This window comes from Anopheles gambiae, chromosome 3 (genome assembly GCF_943734735.2).
Source record: "Anopheles gambiae chromosome 3, idAnoGambNW_F1_1, whole genome shotgun sequence".
NCBI classification, from domain to species: domain Eukaryota; kingdom Metazoa; phylum Arthropoda; class Insecta; order Diptera; family Culicidae; genus Anopheles; species Anopheles gambiae.
In genome coordinates this window covers 53,766,597-53,784,079 of record NC_064602.1, presented here as the reverse complement: position 1 = coordinate 53,784,079, position 17,483 = coordinate 53,766,597, and the positions used below count along the sequence as shown (strand labels likewise).

The 17,483-nt window shown below is 44.1% G+C and overlaps 1 protein-coding gene and 1 long non-coding RNA gene across 2 annotated transcripts; one reads left to right on the top strand and one right to left on the bottom strand.

Moving 5' to 3' along the window:
* Positions 1-6,424: 6,424 nt before the first annotated feature.
* LOC133393711 (uncharacterized) lies at positions 6,425-8,658 on the bottom strand. Its single transcript, XR_009766340.1, has 3 exons — positions 6,954-8,658; positions 6,798-6,888; positions 6,425-6,709 (listed from the first exon to the last, which is right to left on the bottom strand). It is a non-coding gene; the product is annotated as an uncharacterized LOC133393711 (long non-coding RNA).
* Positions 8,659-11,285: 2,627 nt separating this feature from the next.
* LOC133393576 (uncharacterized) lies at positions 11,286-13,013 on the top strand. The gene is made up of 2 exons (XM_061659086.1): positions 11,286-11,728; positions 11,805-13,013. Exons 1-2 carry the CDS (start codon positions 11,688-11,690, stop codon positions 12,760-12,762), a joined length of 999 nt encoding a protein of 332 aa, XP_061515070.1. The 5' UTR covers positions 11,286-11,687; the 3' UTR covers positions 12,763-13,013.
* Positions 13,014-17,483: the final 4,470 nt, after the last annotated feature.

Here is a 17,483-nt window from a genome sequence, read left to right as displayed (position 1 = left end):
TACTAAAGGAGCTCGGACTAGAAGGAGAATCGAAGCCCCTTTGCCTAAGCTGGACTGGGGGTCAAAACCGCGAAGAGAGCGATTCCGTAGAGACATCGATCATAATTTCCGGTGCGCGTAAGGGAGACCGTCGCTTCGATATGCACGCTGTGCGGACGGTTCGCACCCTGGGTCTTCCACCTCAGTCTGCTGATGGATGCGACATATCAGCGCGCTATAAACACCTGCAATCTCTGCCCCTACTATCATATGTATCTGCCGTCCCAAGACTACTCATCGGCATCGATAATTACAGTTTGTCTCGACCCCTGAAAACCGTTGAAGGCGAGGTAATCGAGCCAACGGCAACAAAAACTCGATTAGGCTGGGTAGTGTCCGGTTGTTTCGGCAAAGCAAACCATTCTGCGAAACAACAAGTTGTATCGACGCATAGACTTCATCCGTGCGATTGTCGGGACCTGGAAGCTAGGGTAGAAGCTGCAATCAAGGGAAGCTTTGCGTTAGAAGATGTTTACTCCAGCAACGCTTCGGCATTTATGTCCAAAGAAGATGAACGAGCCTTACTCCTACTACGCACGCATACAAAGCAGGTAGATGGACGATACGAAACGGGGTTATTATGGCGCTTCGATATGGTGAAGATGCCTAATAATAGAGGCATGGCTTTAAAAAGACTGGACTGTCTAGAACGACGCATGACGCGTGAAGTCCAACTACGAACGACCTTAAATGAAAAAATCACAGAATATTTAGAAAAAGGTTATGCACGAAAGCTGTCACTAGAAGAGAAACAAGCGATCGGTCCCAAAACGTGGTATCTTCCTATCTTTCCTGTGGTCAACCCTAACAAGCCGGGAAAGGTGAGGTTGGTTTGGGACGCCGCCGCCAAATTTCATGGGGTCTCTCCGAATTCGATGCTGCTAACAGGTCCAGATCTTCTGTCCTCCCTTACATCAGTACTTCAAAGATTCCGAGAATATCGAGTGGCAGTGGCCGCTGATATAAGAGAGATGTTCCACCAGGTCTTGGTAATGGAAAACGACCAGCACAGTCAGAGATTCCTATGGCGTTGGAATAGAGAGCAAACTGAACCTGATGAATATGTCATGCAAAGAATGACGTTTGGAGCGGCCTGCTCTCCCAGCAGTGCGCAGTTTGTGAAAAACCTCAACGCAGACAAATATGCCACATCGCATCCTCGTGCAGTCGAATGTATACAGAGAGACCACTACGTAGACGATATGCTCATTAGTACAGAGACTGTAACGGAAGCGAAAACCTTAGCATATGAAGTAACCAAAATACATGGCGAAGGTGGCTTCCTCCTCCATAACTGGCTGTCTAACTCTCCAGAGGTTTTCAATTATGCCACAGGAAGCACATCTACTCAAAAGGAGCTCAACATGAACGAAGTATCTGCGACACAGAAAATATTAGGTATGTGGTGGGACATACAAACCGATTCATTCTGCTTCCGATCGCCTATGCTAAACTCCGAGCTTCTGCAAGGGATTATAGTCCCGACGAAACGTCAAGTCCTACAGGTGTTAATGAGGATTTTCGATCCCTTAGGCCTCATTGCAGGACTATTATTGTACCTGAAGGTTCTGCTCCAGGAGGTCTGGAGAAGCGGTACTGGATGGGATGAGCCAATCCCGTATGAGCTTAAAGAAAAATGGAATGAATGGCTATCATGTCTCCCGCATCTAGAAACAATAACCATTCCTCGATGCTATCGAAAGTCATTATCACTAGAGACCTCTAAACTTCAGCTTCATGTATTTGTAGACGCTGGAAAAGATGGTTTTGCCGCTGTGGTCTACTTTCGAATTTCAAACGAGGTAGATGTCGAGATAGCACTCATCGGCGGGAAAACCCGTGTGGCACCTTTGAAGTACTTGTCAGTCCCACGACTCGAGCTCCAAGCAGCCGTCTTAGGTACTAGACTGGCTAAGAGTATAACCAATGCACACCGTGAAAAAGTCGTACAGCGTTTCTTTTGGTGCGACTCTAAAGATGTAATTTTATGGATCAATTCCGATCATCGAAGGTACAGTACATTCGTAGCACACAGGATTGGTGGGATATTAGAAAACACAGAGGTAAATGAATGGCACTGGATTTCTACCAAAAGCAACGTCGCCGACGAGGGTACCAAATGGTCGAAGTTAAGCCGACATTTCACGACCAGCGAGTGGTTCAGTGGACCCCAATTCCTAAGTCGACCAGAATCAGAATGGCCAAAAGAAACTGTAGACGGTCTAGCGACAAATGAAGAGCTACGAAAAACAATATGCGCTCATATAGTACGAGAACCTGTTTTTAAACTAGATCGTTTTTCAAGATGGTTAAGGTTACAACGCTCAGTTGGATACGTTTGGCGTTTCATCAACAATTGCAGAATATCGAAGGCAGATAAAGCAAGACGCGAAGTGGGAGCACTAACTATGGGAGAGCTGCAACTGTCCGAGTTAAGCATAATACGCGAAGTACAGCAACAAGCTTTCCACGACAAATATAAAATACTTCTACACTGCAGAGACCACCCCGATATTAAGCCTCGCTTATCCCCCGCGAGTAAATTGTACAAAAGAAGCCCTTACATGGATCAACAAGGAATTTTGAGAGTGAGAGGTAGAATCGACGCTTGCGCCTTTATCAGCGAGGAGACGAAACGCCCTATCATCCTTCCTAAAGGCAACTACATTACCGACTTGATCGTCGATCGATATCATAGAAAGTACCGCCATATGAACCACCTCACTATAATGAATGAAGTACGTCAAATCTACGATATACCCGCGTTGAGAGCAACGTGTCACCGAGTAAGAAACGGGTGTCAGTATTGCCGTATAAAAGATGCTAGACCCAGAGAACCGATGATGGGAAATCTACCCGAATGTCGCCTCACACCCTTTGCCCGGCCGTTTACGCATACCGGCATAGACTATTTTGGCCCATTCACCGTGGTAAATGCACGTAAAAGCGAAAAAAGATGGGGGGTATTATTTACCTGTTTAACGATACGCGCAGTGCACTTTTTTTTTATTTATTTATTTATTTATTTATTTAATTAAATTGTCCGCCAAAGGCTTAACAATATGTTGCTTAAAAACTAAGGAGGGGAAGGAATGTACGGATTAACGAATTATGGAGTGGGAAGGGAGATAGTGTTGCGAAGGAGGGAGCGGAAACGGGAGGGTGGGATATGGTAGTCGAAGAGATCGGAGTGGTCATTGAAGGTGGCTAACGCTCGAAGGAGTGGGTCATTTTGGCCGTAACGGGTTCGGCGAAATTCAATGTAGAGGGGAGCTCTCGGGCGTAAGGGTCGAGACGGAACATAAAGGGGTATACGCGACAGGAGAGATGGGGAATCGAGGTCAGAGGAGAGAAGATTGGCAACAAAAAGGGACTGGATGATAGAATGTCTGGCTTGGATAGGTTCCAGATTAAGCAGGCGACAACGGACATGATATGGAGGAATAGAAGACTGATTGGGAAGGAAGCGACGAATGGCAATACGGGTAAATTTGCGTTGGACTTTCTCTAGCCTAGCCATGGCAGTGATACCGGGTGGAGACCAAACGACTGCAGCGTATTCAAGAGTGGGACGGACCCAACAGCAGTATAAGGACTTAAGGCACATTGGATCTCTTATCTCGCATGCTAAACGAAGGATTAATCCAAGAGCTTTGTTGGCTTTTTTTAGGACGAATTCGACATGTACATTAAACAGTAATTTTTCGTCCAACCATACACCGAGATCTTTCAAAGATGAGACGCGAACAAGTTGAGAGCCACAAATGTAGTAGTTCCAGAAAACTTTGTGGGATGAACGACCAAACGATATGACAGAGCATTTTTGAGGACATAAACGGAGACCATTGAGGCAACACCAATCAGAAAATTTGTCCAGCACATGCTGGAGGACATTATAGTCATGAGGTGAGGCAACAGGTAAAAAGATTTTTACATCGTCGGCGTAGAGAAGACAGCTATTTTGAGGGAGCACAGATACACAGTCGTTGACAAACAGTACGAAAAGCAAAAGACTGAGCACACTTCCTTGAGGTACGCCAGAGAGACCTGCGAATGTTTCAGAGAAACTATCACAGACACGTACTTTGTAGGAACGGCCAGAAAGGTAAGATCTGAGCCAATCTAAAAGGTAACCTCCGAAGCTCCAAAGGTAACAGTAGATTGATTGGTATGCTATCAAAAGCTGCTTTCATATCGGTATATATAGCGTCAATTTGGCTTGCGGATGAAAGAGCCGGATATATAACAGATAATAGACACATAAGGTTTGTAACGGTGGATCTTTTGGGCATAAAGCCATGCTGGAGAGGAGATATATAGCTGGAGACAATAGGAGACAGGTACGAATGAACAATCGAATCCATAATTTTGGACATTGAGCATAGTATAGCAATACCGCGGTAATTAGAACATAAAGAGCGATCGTTCTTTTTGTGAATGGGAATAAGAAATGCAGATTTCCATATTGTGGGAACGGAACCCTCCTGGATTGATCTGGAGTAAATACGGGACAGAAGGGGAGCAAGAGACGTTGCACATTGTTTTAATATGGAAGATGGAATACCGTCAGGACCAGGAGAGAACGAAGGCTTCAGTTTACTCATGGCGGCAAGGACACTTTGCGTGGTAATAGGCACATTGTTGCATGAGAAAACATCGGGAGGCGTTGTAGAAAGTCCTTCGGATACAGGGAACTGATGGGTGGCAGGATCGACAAACACACTTGACAGGTACTTTGCAAAAAGTTTGCATTTGTCCTGAGTGCTGGAAGCGACTTCGTCGTCAAAGAAGATGGTAGAGGAATATTCCGATTTAGAAGTGCGGGATTTGACAAAGCGCCAAAAGGACCCAGGATCCATCGAGAATCGGTCCTGTAGGCGCACAACATAGGACGCGTAGCAAGCACTGTTATATGTACGGTAAGCTTTGTCTGCATATTTATAGATCCGTAGGAAATATGGATGACGCGAACGATTATATGCCCGGAGAGTGCGGTTTTTATCGGCCTTCAAAGCCCTAAGCGACCTGTTCGACCACGGGGGACTGGGGGAGGGTTTCAGGAGTGGACAGCAGAGAGGAAAGGAGGAGGTGATTACATTGTTGAACTTAAATACTACTTCGTCGATGTTGCTGCATTGTTCGATGAAAGACCAGTCGGTCTGCAAGATGATACCACATAGCTTTCTTATATTCGTTCTACGGAAGTTAAATCTTCGGTATCGAGATCGGTGTGATTTAGGTTGATGTTGTTGGATGACGGGGGTTGCAAACTTAACGGATAGTTCAAGTGCAGGATGATGTTGATCAAGCGCCACAAGGGGTAGGGGTGATTCCAGCACTGAAGTGCATAACTCGGCAGCGATCGTATTTCCGAATATAAGATCAAGTTGACGGTCACGAGAATTTTTTACTCCTGACAATTGAAGCAAGCCGTTAAACGACATTCCATCAATGAGAGCTGCATTTCCCGTAGAGGTGCTGGTCGAGGTGAAATGAAGCGGTAGCGTCGGCGACGGGAGCCAAGAGAGAGAGGGAGTGTTGAAATCTCCGAGCAACAGTAACTGATCGGATGGTTTCATACGTTCCGTAATGAGACACACACTCTCATTTAGTGAATCCAGGATTTCTACACATGAGCTGCGATCAGGTGGAATGTAGATGACACCAATAAACAGAGATAAATTAACGAACTTGATGCATACCCATGAAAGCTCCAGTGACGTGAAGGTGTGCGAAATTGAATACGAAGTGAGCTTGGATGAGCATGCTATCAGGACACCGCCTCCACGAGAGCGAGAACTGGTATTTGAGCAACGGTCACAACGGTAGATCTCGTAATTATTGTCGCAAAGGAGAGAGGAAGGCACGGAGTCGTCTAGCCATGTTTCGGTAAGGGCGTACACATCGAAATTGTTCTCAGCCAGGGCTTGTCTCACGTTGAGTAATTTAGTGCGTAATCCTCTCACGTTCTGATAGTAGATGGTGAGAGAGTGAGATGATACGGCGGCTTGATGGACTGTGTTGTTGTCGTGAAGCGGAGTAACGGAGGTTATTCGTCTGATGTTATCGTGAATGGTGTCTCGATCGGTGGTTCTGCGTTGTTTGGATTCGGTTGCGAAGTGTGGTGCGATGGATTGTGGGCATCTACCCAGCCAACAATTTCCGAAGGTGACCCGTGTAAAAAATTTTTACTTTAAGCTTTCCTTAAGTTTTTACACTAGCAGCAGCTAAAGTAAAAACTTTCAGCACGGCACAAACCGACGCACACATTCAAATGCTTGGATTGCTGGTCCTGCTTACGCATACATTTGTATTTATCCCTCCCCTTATATTTTCGGATTGCTGGTTGTAGTAGTGACGCTTTTTCTTTTTGCTCTATGCACACTTTCGCATGCTGTTTATTGGTGTTACTCTTTCCACATGCGTTTTGGCACACTCACACTCTGTATACGGCAGGATGCTTCACCCCTTCCAAATGCTGCGGTTGCTTTCTATTACCCTTCCTCTCGTTCTTCCTTCTACCCTCTGCGCTAGGATATCCTCGACTGGTGCTACGCGTGTTCAGCCGGCGCCTGTCTGGAAATGACGTCACGGACTGGTGCTGCGCATGTTTAGCCGTATCCTAGGCGTCCTTGAAGTACGCTCTTCTACGAAAGAGATGTAATGAAATCTGTTGATGAAAATTAACCAATAATTAATCCATGTTTTTTATAACAAACTAAACAATATTTTGCACATAGGATTATAGAAACGCTTACCTTTATATTTTAAACCCGGACACCGTTTTCCTTCCGTCGATCGTTTTGCGGGATGTTGGCAACCGTCGATTAACATGCGCGTGCACTGTAACTTTTTAGACGACAAGCGTTAGTTGAATGTATCCATTGAAACACACACGAGGATAAGAAACTTACCTTAGAAATTAACAAGGATAAATCATTCCATAATTGAAGAAGAAGGAACACGGCACAAAACGTAAACGAGCAAAGTACGGGGCACAAGAAATCACACATCACTCCAACACACCCTTCCACAGTGAAAGTTCTGGACAGACTGAGGATGCCTAACACCCGGATGAGCGCGATAGCAGAAAAATCATGGGAGATCGAGAGAGATGTGTAGTCTCGGTTCAGCGGAATACGCATGCAGATGCATGCGTGTGTGTCACTCGAAGGATATCGGTTTCCCCTTCTCCCGTTTTTCGTTCATAGGCCACACGATCGGCGTTGTGCCGTCCAAAACCTAGAGAAAAAAGACATGCTCTCTCGCTTTGGCACACAGGAAAGTTTTCCAATAGCTTCGGTTTTGCTGGTTGGGTAGTGGCAGTTGTCGTGAGGGTGGGCGCCAAAAATTTTGAGCAGCGGATGAACGGTGATCGATGAATTCTCTGAATATTATTCCTTTGTGCCAGGTATGAGAGGAGAGTGCTCTTTCTCGGAACTCATTATCCCATACATTATCCATACATTATCAACAAGCTCTTGTATATTAGCACTGCGAAATTTATAGCTCGACGGGGCGTACCCAATGAAATCATATCCGATAGAGGAACCAATTTTGTAGGCGCCAGCCGCGAACTTCAGGAAGCCCTAAAAGAAATAGATGTTGATAAGATCATCGATGGGATTAGCCTTACCAGCACCAAGTGGACGTTTAACCCTCCAGCGGCTCCGCATTTCGGAGGAGCATGGGAGCGACTCGTTCGGTCGATAAAAAGTACGTTAACGAACATTCAGTTCACTAAGTATCCGACCGATGCCGTACTCAACAGTTGGTTGATTGAAGTTGAGTATATCATAAATTTACGCCCATTGACTGATGTTCCGGTTGATCGCGAAGAAGACGCTCCCTTGACACCAAATCACTTTCTTGTGGGCTCATCATCCGGTGCCAAACCGATCACCACAGTGGACCCCTCGCCCGAAATGTTAAAGAACACTTGGAAAACATCGCAAATTTACGCTGACGTATTCTGGCGAAAGTGGTTGGCCAGCTACCTGCCAACTTTAACACGGCGCACAAAGTGGCACGCACAGGTGAAACCGATTGCAGAGGGTGACATCGCACTAATAATCGACGAGACTCTTCCCCGTGGATGCTGGCCGAAAGGACGCATTGTAAATGTGATCGAATCAAACGACGGTCAAGTACGGCGGGTGCACGTGCAGACAGCATCCGGTAAAGTGCTAGAGCGCCCAGCTGTCAAAATAGCAGTTATCGACGTATCGGACAAATGAAGTGTTGATTACAAACACTGGGGGGACTGTTGACAAGCATCAACGGTCCGTTCATCGTGATGCTAGTTTGAGCAGATGAACATAGAGGGCGCTGTCTTCGTAGAGAGGATGGCATCGATGCCATGATCGTAGGGCGAAATATTTCGCCGTGCCTCAGCCATATTTGCGACAGTTAAAACGAAGGTTAACCGAAGAACACCGAAGGGAAAGGGCATCGACCGTAGCGCCGAGCGAGAACCAGCGAAAGGGTATTTAAAGGAACGACGGCTGAAGAAACGCCCTTTTCTCGCGTATTAAAGTCCCGGAAGAGAGAGTATTTTTTTAACCCTTCGTGTAAATAAAGTGTTAAAAGAACTTTTTTGCGTTTAATATTCGCGGACTTTCCAGTTGAGAAAATTCTGTTGCTCGAGGCAACAAGTGGAAAACTAAATAATATTAAAAATCATGTTTAACAGCTCGCAAAAAGGATGTTTAATTGCTGTTTGAGTTATTTTAGATGTTTCATCATTCGATTTAGCTAAAATATTCTTTTTTAGAAAATATAAATTTATCCGTTTTTATAAACATCTAAAACACATAAATTTAGGTTTATAACAGGTATATAGTTTTTGTGATTAAAGCTAAGAAATGAGAAACCAACATAAAAAATTCATTTCTGCTAATCATTCTCTTTTATCCAACCTTATGATATGGTTTGTTATGTTTTGTAATGGCCTTATGGCATGTTAGATTCGGTTCCGACACGTACATACAACGAGATTGAGAAGACCAGTAGGATCACTTAGTACAAGAAAGTGTAAGCAACTCATATTCGTTGGAGCGGCGAGTTCCGGTCGGAATCGTTTGTGTTGCCTTGTACCTATCGAAGGTGTTGTGCCTACTTGTACCTTCTGGACTATCCCCAAAAACTCTGGGTTGCTTATGGATAGATACAGCCCGAGAATGCTCGGATTGACTCACACATCGCTAAGCTCCACGCCTCGTGACAAACGCGTCACCCAATGAACTTTTTTGTTCATCCATTTAAACGAATATGTACACTTGAAAAGCATTTATACTGAATCACATAGATTACAATTTTAACGTAGTTACAGGCGTTGCCGTCAAATTTTGGCCGTAAGTCATGTATTTTTGTCTCGTAGCCGTCAATTTTTGACAGTGTGCATCAATTTTTGTCCCGAAGGCGTCAATTTTTGACAGTGCGCATAAATTTTTGTCTCGAATGCGTCAATTTTTGTCAGTGCGCATCAATTTTTGTCTCGAAGGCACCAATTTTTGTCTCATGGTCATAAATTTTTGTCTCTTGGTATTTTTTCGTTATTTTAATATTTTAATAATTGCAGAATGCACAACAAAATTAGAGCGGTTATACAATGCAAAGGAATCAATTCAGGAATTCTGTTTATTTCACATAGTTTTACGTCTTATTTATAATAATATCAAAACAATTTAGAAAAGATTAATCCTCGATCAAATGAAATAAAATGAAACCCTCGATTATTTCTTCATTTTGGCATCGTGGCAAATCTTCTCCTTTTTTTGGCTAAACGACCGTTGTCGATCAAAGCCTGCCTTTACCACAACTTGTGGGCTTGGCTTTCAGTGACTTATTGATCCCCCCATACCAGGATAGTCAGTCCTACGTATGGCGGCACGGTCCATTTGGGGCTTGAACCCATTACGGGCATGTTGTTACGTCGTACGAGTTGACGACTGTATTACGAAACCGGTAATCGTGGCAAATAGTTAAATAAATTCCTAAAATGGTTCTTGCAATCCGTACGGGTTATCTTTGTACTGCCATTTTCGATTAGGGAGTACAAAGTATTTTCATTGTTCAAAAGCAATCAGCTGTGTTGATCTACGTACACTGGTGGACATAAAAATAGGAACTTTTTTCTGTGACCGAAAAACATAGTTCTTGTCGGAAATATTTGGTAGCCCTGAAAAGGACTGTTTAAGTGGTTGTTGGGAGGTGGTGTTGCGGTGTTCCACAGAGCGGAAACATATTCTAACGGTCAATGTGTTGACCGTTATTCGCTATCACTTCCTCACAGCGTAGGGCCATATCGCCGATGAGGTTACGGCATTCGCTTCTGTCTATGCGTTTCCACATAGCCTTGCAGCGTCTCCATAGCGAATCGGCAGAGCGTGCATGCTTATTCTTAAGCTGACGCTTGAGAGTTGACCACAGATTCTCAATCGGGTTGAGGTCGGGACTCAACGAGGGCACCGGTAGAACTTGCACATCCTCGTTTGCCAAAAAACATTTAACTAATCGCGATGTATGCTTTGAGTCGTTATCGTGCTGAAAGATGTAATGCTCTTTTTCTCCGAATTTTTGTCGGGCGTGTAGCAACATCTTACGACGTAGTATGTTTCTATACCCTTCCGAGTTCAGTGTCCCTTTGATACGGAACAAAGGACCTGGGCCGTGCCAGGAGAAGCAACCCCACACCATTACGTGGCCGCCTCCGTGCTTTAGGGTTTTTATAGTATTTTTTGGATGATACGCCTGTTTAGGAAGGCGCCAGACGTATTTAGTGCCGTCCGAACCATCCAGATTGATTCTGGACTCATCCGAAAAAATTATTTTGCTCTACCAAAAGATGGATGCAGCTAAATGCTCTTCTGCAAACCGAATGCGCGCTTCTACGTGGTGCGGCATTAGCTTACGAACCTTTCGTGGTTTCCGGGCACAGAACCCACCGGCGTGTAAACGGCGCGACACCGTTTTCGCCGAAACTTGCAATCTAAGCTCCTGCTTAATACGATTGCAAGTTTTGAAAGGGTCCGCCCTGATTATCTCAACCATCTGCGCGTCAACGTCAGCCGTTGTTTTTCGCAGACGACCTGTGGATTTACCCGTAGCCTCGCTACGAATGGCGTTGTCCACAAACGTCCGCGAACGGCCGAACGCCTTGCAGATGGGCGGATGGGGGATTTTGATAGGCACGTTCTCACGATACAAACCCTGAATATGTGGCTTTAGAGAGAGAGTTAGTTAGAGAGAGATTGACTGTCAAACTGAGTGGATGTGCCTTCCTCGTGCTCCTGATTTTATACGCTGTTTTGCCGTGTTTTTTCTGGAATCTCAACATTTGCAACAGTGGTGCTGCTGAGTTGTTCGTACTGGCTAGTGCGTGCCTTCGATTAATATAAAGCTGCTTCTGTTTATTCAACATTTTTGCCGAGAAAGTGTTTGGCTTCGTTTCTGCTCCTGTCACTCATCAGATTGTGCTGAGTCATCGTTATGCAGTGCTCAACCTGCAATGCACCCACCGATAGTGCTAATTCGGTGTCCTGTGCCGGTGTTTGTGGTTCCAAGCATCACACCCATTGCACGGGGTTGTCCCGTGATTCTACTCGTGAGCTTGGGCGTAATAATCAATTGTTGTGGTTGTGCAAAACATGTCACGAGTTTCGCATTGGCACAAATTCACTTCTCACAAGTGAGATGGCAGCCCTACTCGAATTGGTGAAAGCAGATATTCTCACCACAATTGACTCATCTCTCTCTTCTCTTAGATCGGCTATCAAGAGCGATTTGCTTCCTGAGATCCTCGCTCTCGTTGATAAGCGAGCGCTAACACCCATATTAGCTAAGCCGTCTGTTAGCAACGCATCGCGATCGCACACATCCACTAATGTATCGTCGCTCAATGCCACAAATACATCCAGAACGACTAAAACAGCTTCCGCTCGCCGTACATTTACTAACTCAACGGAGCTCACTGATGATATCCAAGCTGCGAACGATACCAACACTGTGGATGATTCTGACAACTGTAACCGCTACAATCATCGTACTAAGCCGACTAGTGATGTTAGTGCTGGAAACTATCGAACAAATACACAAGCATCTTCTGATCCTGTTTTGAACCAAAACACCACCAACACGGGCATAGCCGAGAAAGTATGGTTATACTTCACGAACATCAAATCGCATGTCTCGGCTGATGATATGCGTGTGTGGCTTAAAGCTGTGCTACCAACGGACGATATTAATGTTTACCGTCTCACGAAAAAGGGTGTGAACCTGGACTCGATGTCCTTCATATCGTTCAAAGTGAGTGTTCCTAAATCTCTTAAGGAGCTTGCGCTGCACTCTACTATTTGGCCAGTTTCACTTACTGTTCGGGAGTTTGTTGCTCGTGGCCTACCAAAGCAACGTGTACATGAAAGGGCTCGATTTGACCCTTCTGAGCTTATTTCGCATCGTACAAATAGTGAAAATTGCTCTTCAGCTGTGCCAAAAACTACCGCTCATCCGGATCATTTTTTGGAACATCGATCGCCACCCCCACAGCGCGTGATTCTATCACCATCCCAGATGACCGAGATCCTAGAGGCTATTCAACTGGAGTTTCCTCCCACACCGCCTCAGTTATCACCGGGGGTGGGGCTTCAATCACAATCGAATCTCAGCAACACGAACCGCTCACCACAGATCAGCCCGTTTGCCAAACGGATAGCTCACAAGTAATAGACCCATTTGTGATATATTACCAAAATGTTCGAGGCCTTCGCACCAAATACAATGAATTGCGCCTTTCTGCGAATGAATCAGGGTTTGAAATGCTTGCCCTTACTGAAACCTGGTTAAATGAATCGATTCCATCCAACATGGTCCTTGATAGTGATGCCTACAACATATACCGCTGTGATCGAAGCAGGTTAAACAACGAACGTTCGCGTGGGGGTGGTGTGCTACTTGCATGTTCCGTTCGATATCCTTCTGTGGCACTTAACATGAATCAACCCACGCTTGAAGCTTTATGTATACGTGTTTCTTTTTCTAAGTTTCGTCTTTATGTGGGGATTGTTTATGTGCCACCGTATTTGAGCAGCGACCGCAACTATTTGGAATCCCTTTCTGCTTTCATCAGTGATGCATACATGCAAATGAAACCGAATGATCATCTTATCCCTCTTGGCGACTTCAATCAACCGGCGTTAGAGTGGTCGCCTGTAGCCGCAGTAAGGTCAGATTGATCTTTACCTATAATACATTATATGCCACATATATCTTCGAATTCATCCAGTTCCTGCTTTTTGGATATGATAAATTTGCATGAACTCTATGAGCTGAACAGGGTGCATAACCATTTAAATAATTATTTGGACCTGGTGCTCTCCAACTCTGCTTCTGCTGCTTGTCGTTCTGTGTATCCTGCTTCGTCACTGCTCCTGCCCCAGGATGCCCATCATCCTGCTCTAGAAATTGCGTTACAGTCTTCTTTATTTAGGGCTAGTAGGGTTAGGAATGTATTGCCTTCTGCTCCAAATTCATTGAGTGTTCGTTATCGTAAACTATCGTAAACTGAATTCTATTCCATCTCGTGCCGACTGGTCTTTTTTATCAATGTACATCGGTCGACGAGGCTGTCCAATCGTTTAATGCTTTGTTAATGCCCCTCCTAATCCTCCCTGGTCCAATCGTACTCTTCGCAACCTGAAAAAGGATAGAATGAAATATCTTAGCAGGTATCGTCTGAACCGATGTGCATACAACTTTCGTTTAGTTAAGTACGCTGCCTCTGCGCATCAATTGTACCACAGGGCTCGTTTTGAGGCCTATTCGAGTAGACTGCAATCGCATTTTCGTTCTGATCCAGCATCCTTCTGGCGATTTGTTAGGGTACGAAGAGGGTGCAATACGTTACCTAATGAAATGGTACTTGATTCTCTAACTGCTTTTACTCCTGTTGATATTTGTGAACTCTTCTCTGCTCATTTTTCCCAAATGTTTGAGCCTTCGGTTAGTGACCCTAACCTTCTCGAGGGTGGGCTACTCTACACGCCAGATAACTTAATTCATCTCTCTGATATTTCGGTTAACTCTGAAACAGTTGTACAGGTGTTATTTGGGTTGAAAAGTTCTTTTACTCCTGGTCCAGATGGCATTCCTGCCTCAGTTTTAATAAACTGTAAGGACGTGCTTGCTCCACAGCTTGCTGAAATTTTCAACCTTTCACTTTCTCTCGGGGTCTTTCCTGCTCTTTGCAAATCCTGTTGGCTTTTTCCGGTACACAAAAAGAGATGCCGTTACATTGTTTCTAATTATCGTAGGATAACCCAAACATGCGCCACAGCCAAAATTTTTGAGCTTTGTATCTTTCCAACCATATTTCATAGTTGTAGTTCCGCTATTAGTCCTAAACAGCACGGGTTTATGCCTAGTAGGTCTACTTCAACTAATCTCATGTCTTTTATTTCCAATATTTTTAGATCTTTTGAGGCCGGTACCCAACTTGATGCAATATACACCGACTTTCATGCTGCTTTTGATAGTTTGCCTCACTCTTTATTATTAGCTAAATTGTCTAAACTTGGTTTTGGTGATGGCATTATTAGCTGGCTGTCCTCATATTTAAGTAATCGATCATGCAGGGTTAAAACCGGGTCGTACTTATCAGAGGAGTTTTTTTGTACGTCAGGTGTCCCTCAGGGTTGTGTGCTAAGTCCACTTCTGTTTTCTTTGTTCATCAATGATGTTTGTAATGTTTTACCTCCTGATGGTCATCTCCTTTATGCGGATGATATCAAAATCTTTTTACCTGTGTCTTCTTCTTCTGATTGTCTGAGACTTCAGCATTACCTCAATGCATTTGCTCATTGGTGTTCATCCAATTTACTTCGCCTGTGTCCCGAAAAATGTTCTGTTATTTCTTTCTCTCACACTCTTTCTCCTATTTTATTTAACTATACTCTCTCTAGCGCTTCCCTCTCTCGTGTTATGTCCATCCGTGACCTTGGTATTATACTTGACTGTCGTCTTAACTTTAAACTGCAGCTTGATGAGGTGCTACTAAAAGCAAATCGAACCCTTGGGTTTATCTTACGTTTTACCTCTATTTTTAGAGATCAAAGCATCCTAAGAATCCTTTATTGTGCTTTGGTAAGGCCTATTCTTGAATATGCAAGTATCATCTGGAATCCTCCCACTATTGATGGCTGTTCGAGAATTGAAAGCATTCAGCGCCTCTTTACCAGGTTTGCCTTTCGTCGTTTGTTCGGTGCTGCCTCACTACCTCCCTATGAAACGCGATTGCAGTTATTCAATTTTCACTCCTTAAGCTTCCACCGCCAAGTGTTTCAGGCTTGTTTTATTGGTGGCTTATTACTTTCTGCTACTGATGCTCCTGATTTACTCTCGTCCATCTCGCTGTATGTTCCCTCTCGTTCTCTTCGTCCACGTGATCCTCTGTCAATTGAAACACGTCATACTCTTTATACTTTCAATGACCCTCTTCTGTCCTGTTTCAGGTTGTTTAACCACTTTTACTATCTCTTTGATTTCGACTCCTCTCTTAACTCTTTCCGTAACCGTATTTTTTCTTCTAATTCCCTTTAATTATTCTCCTTAGTTTTCTATTACTCTCTTTTTTTTTGTTTTTGTTAAGTTTATGATAGTCTCTACGCTCTACTCTTGTTTTTTTTCTTTTCTTTTTTGCTAGGTCAAGACTAGGTTAGTTAGGCTTAGTTTTTCATGAATTATTTTGTTTATTTGTTAGTATTAAATTAGTTTTAAGTCTATTATATTTAGCCTTGATGGCGGATATTGTATGAAATAAATGAAATGAAATGAAATGTTTCCGCTCCTCTTGAGTGCAGTGCTTTCCGCTACCCATGATGAACTTGTGGAATTTTCAAATCGCAAACTTTCACCTTTACCACTGAATGAAGAATGAAGCGCAACACGGTTTGGATCTCTTTTTATACTACCGAAAAACGCTGCCGTTACTCAAAACTCAGATAAGTAGCGCACCACAAATGCGAGTATAAAAGGCAAACAAACAGCGATTGCAAATTCAGTACGCCTCGAACGTTAGGCGAAAGAACTCCGCAGGAGCCAAAGCCTCTCTAAACCATACTAACAACAACATACGCCTCGATCTGTTGGCGATAAGAGGATAACGAACTCCGCAGGAGCCAAAGCCTCTCTAAACCATACTAACAACAACAACAACTGTTGGCGATGACACACCTATTGCACGCAAAAAAACACACAACAAATTTTTTTCCTATCTTTTTGTCCACCGGTGTATCGGAAATTTAGTCAAAAATTTTGAAGCATTTTCCTTAAAATCCCAATAAAATATTCATAGACCACAGATTTTTATTGAAATTAAATGTTACTACAATTAAATAACCCTAACTAATCTTTTTGCCCTAATAAGAGGCAAAATTTCATGAACAAGCGACAAAAATTGGTGACCATGAGATAAAAATTGGTGCCTTCGAGACAAAAATTGATGCACACTGTCAAAAATTGACGCCTTCGAGACAAAAATTGAAGCACACTGTCAAAAATTGGTGACTTCGAGCTAAAATTTGACGGCGACGGCTGTATTTTTTTTTATCAAATCTGACGAAATCATCATCGTATGTGTCGAAGCACACTCATTGTAGTATCAAGCTCGCCAGGCTTCAGTGGACAGGTCATGTTAAACGCATGAAAACGAAAGACCCAGGTATTGTGCGGGAGGGGGGGGGGGTTGATTGCGTCACTTGGTTTTGAAACAAATACACTTTAATTTTTTTCTTGGGGGAGTGGGGAATGTTGGTCGGGATCCCTCATATATGGGCCCCTTGTAGTCTTTGAGTCCCTTCGTCCGTGAAGCCTCTACCGTTCACGGAGGCCCGGGATGAGACTACTGTACACACCATATATGCTGGACTTGATATCCACGGGACCTCCCGCGACCACTCAGTCCGCTTACCGTTAAATACGTCATTGGGGAGGGGCGTAGTAGGTTTAAATTTAAGTGGCCAGATGACTTGGAGGCTTCAACCGTTAAGGCCAGGATAATGGACTGGCGAGGGCGAGGGACCGTGAGCGGGTTCGGATACTCCGGCACGGAATAATTGTACCGCGTTGTTTCAAAATATTTTTGCACGGATCCAACGTTCTCGGTGGCTGGAGTTGATGGGCGCACATGGTACATGGCACAGGACAAGGGTCAGCGAAGGCGGCAAGTTCAGAAAGGGTTCAAACCTCGTCCTGCAGTTCATACGATTTTGTTTCATCTAGACTTGTTCAGCCAACAACCCGTTTTTAACTTTACCCGGAACGTTTGAACAGGAAAACAGTCGGTACTGTCTAAGGCCACTTCTAGTGTGGATTCTTCACTAGATGGCCCGTAAATAAGCCAAATTTACTATTTTATTCATTCCGCAAAACAACACCTCTAAATGCAAACA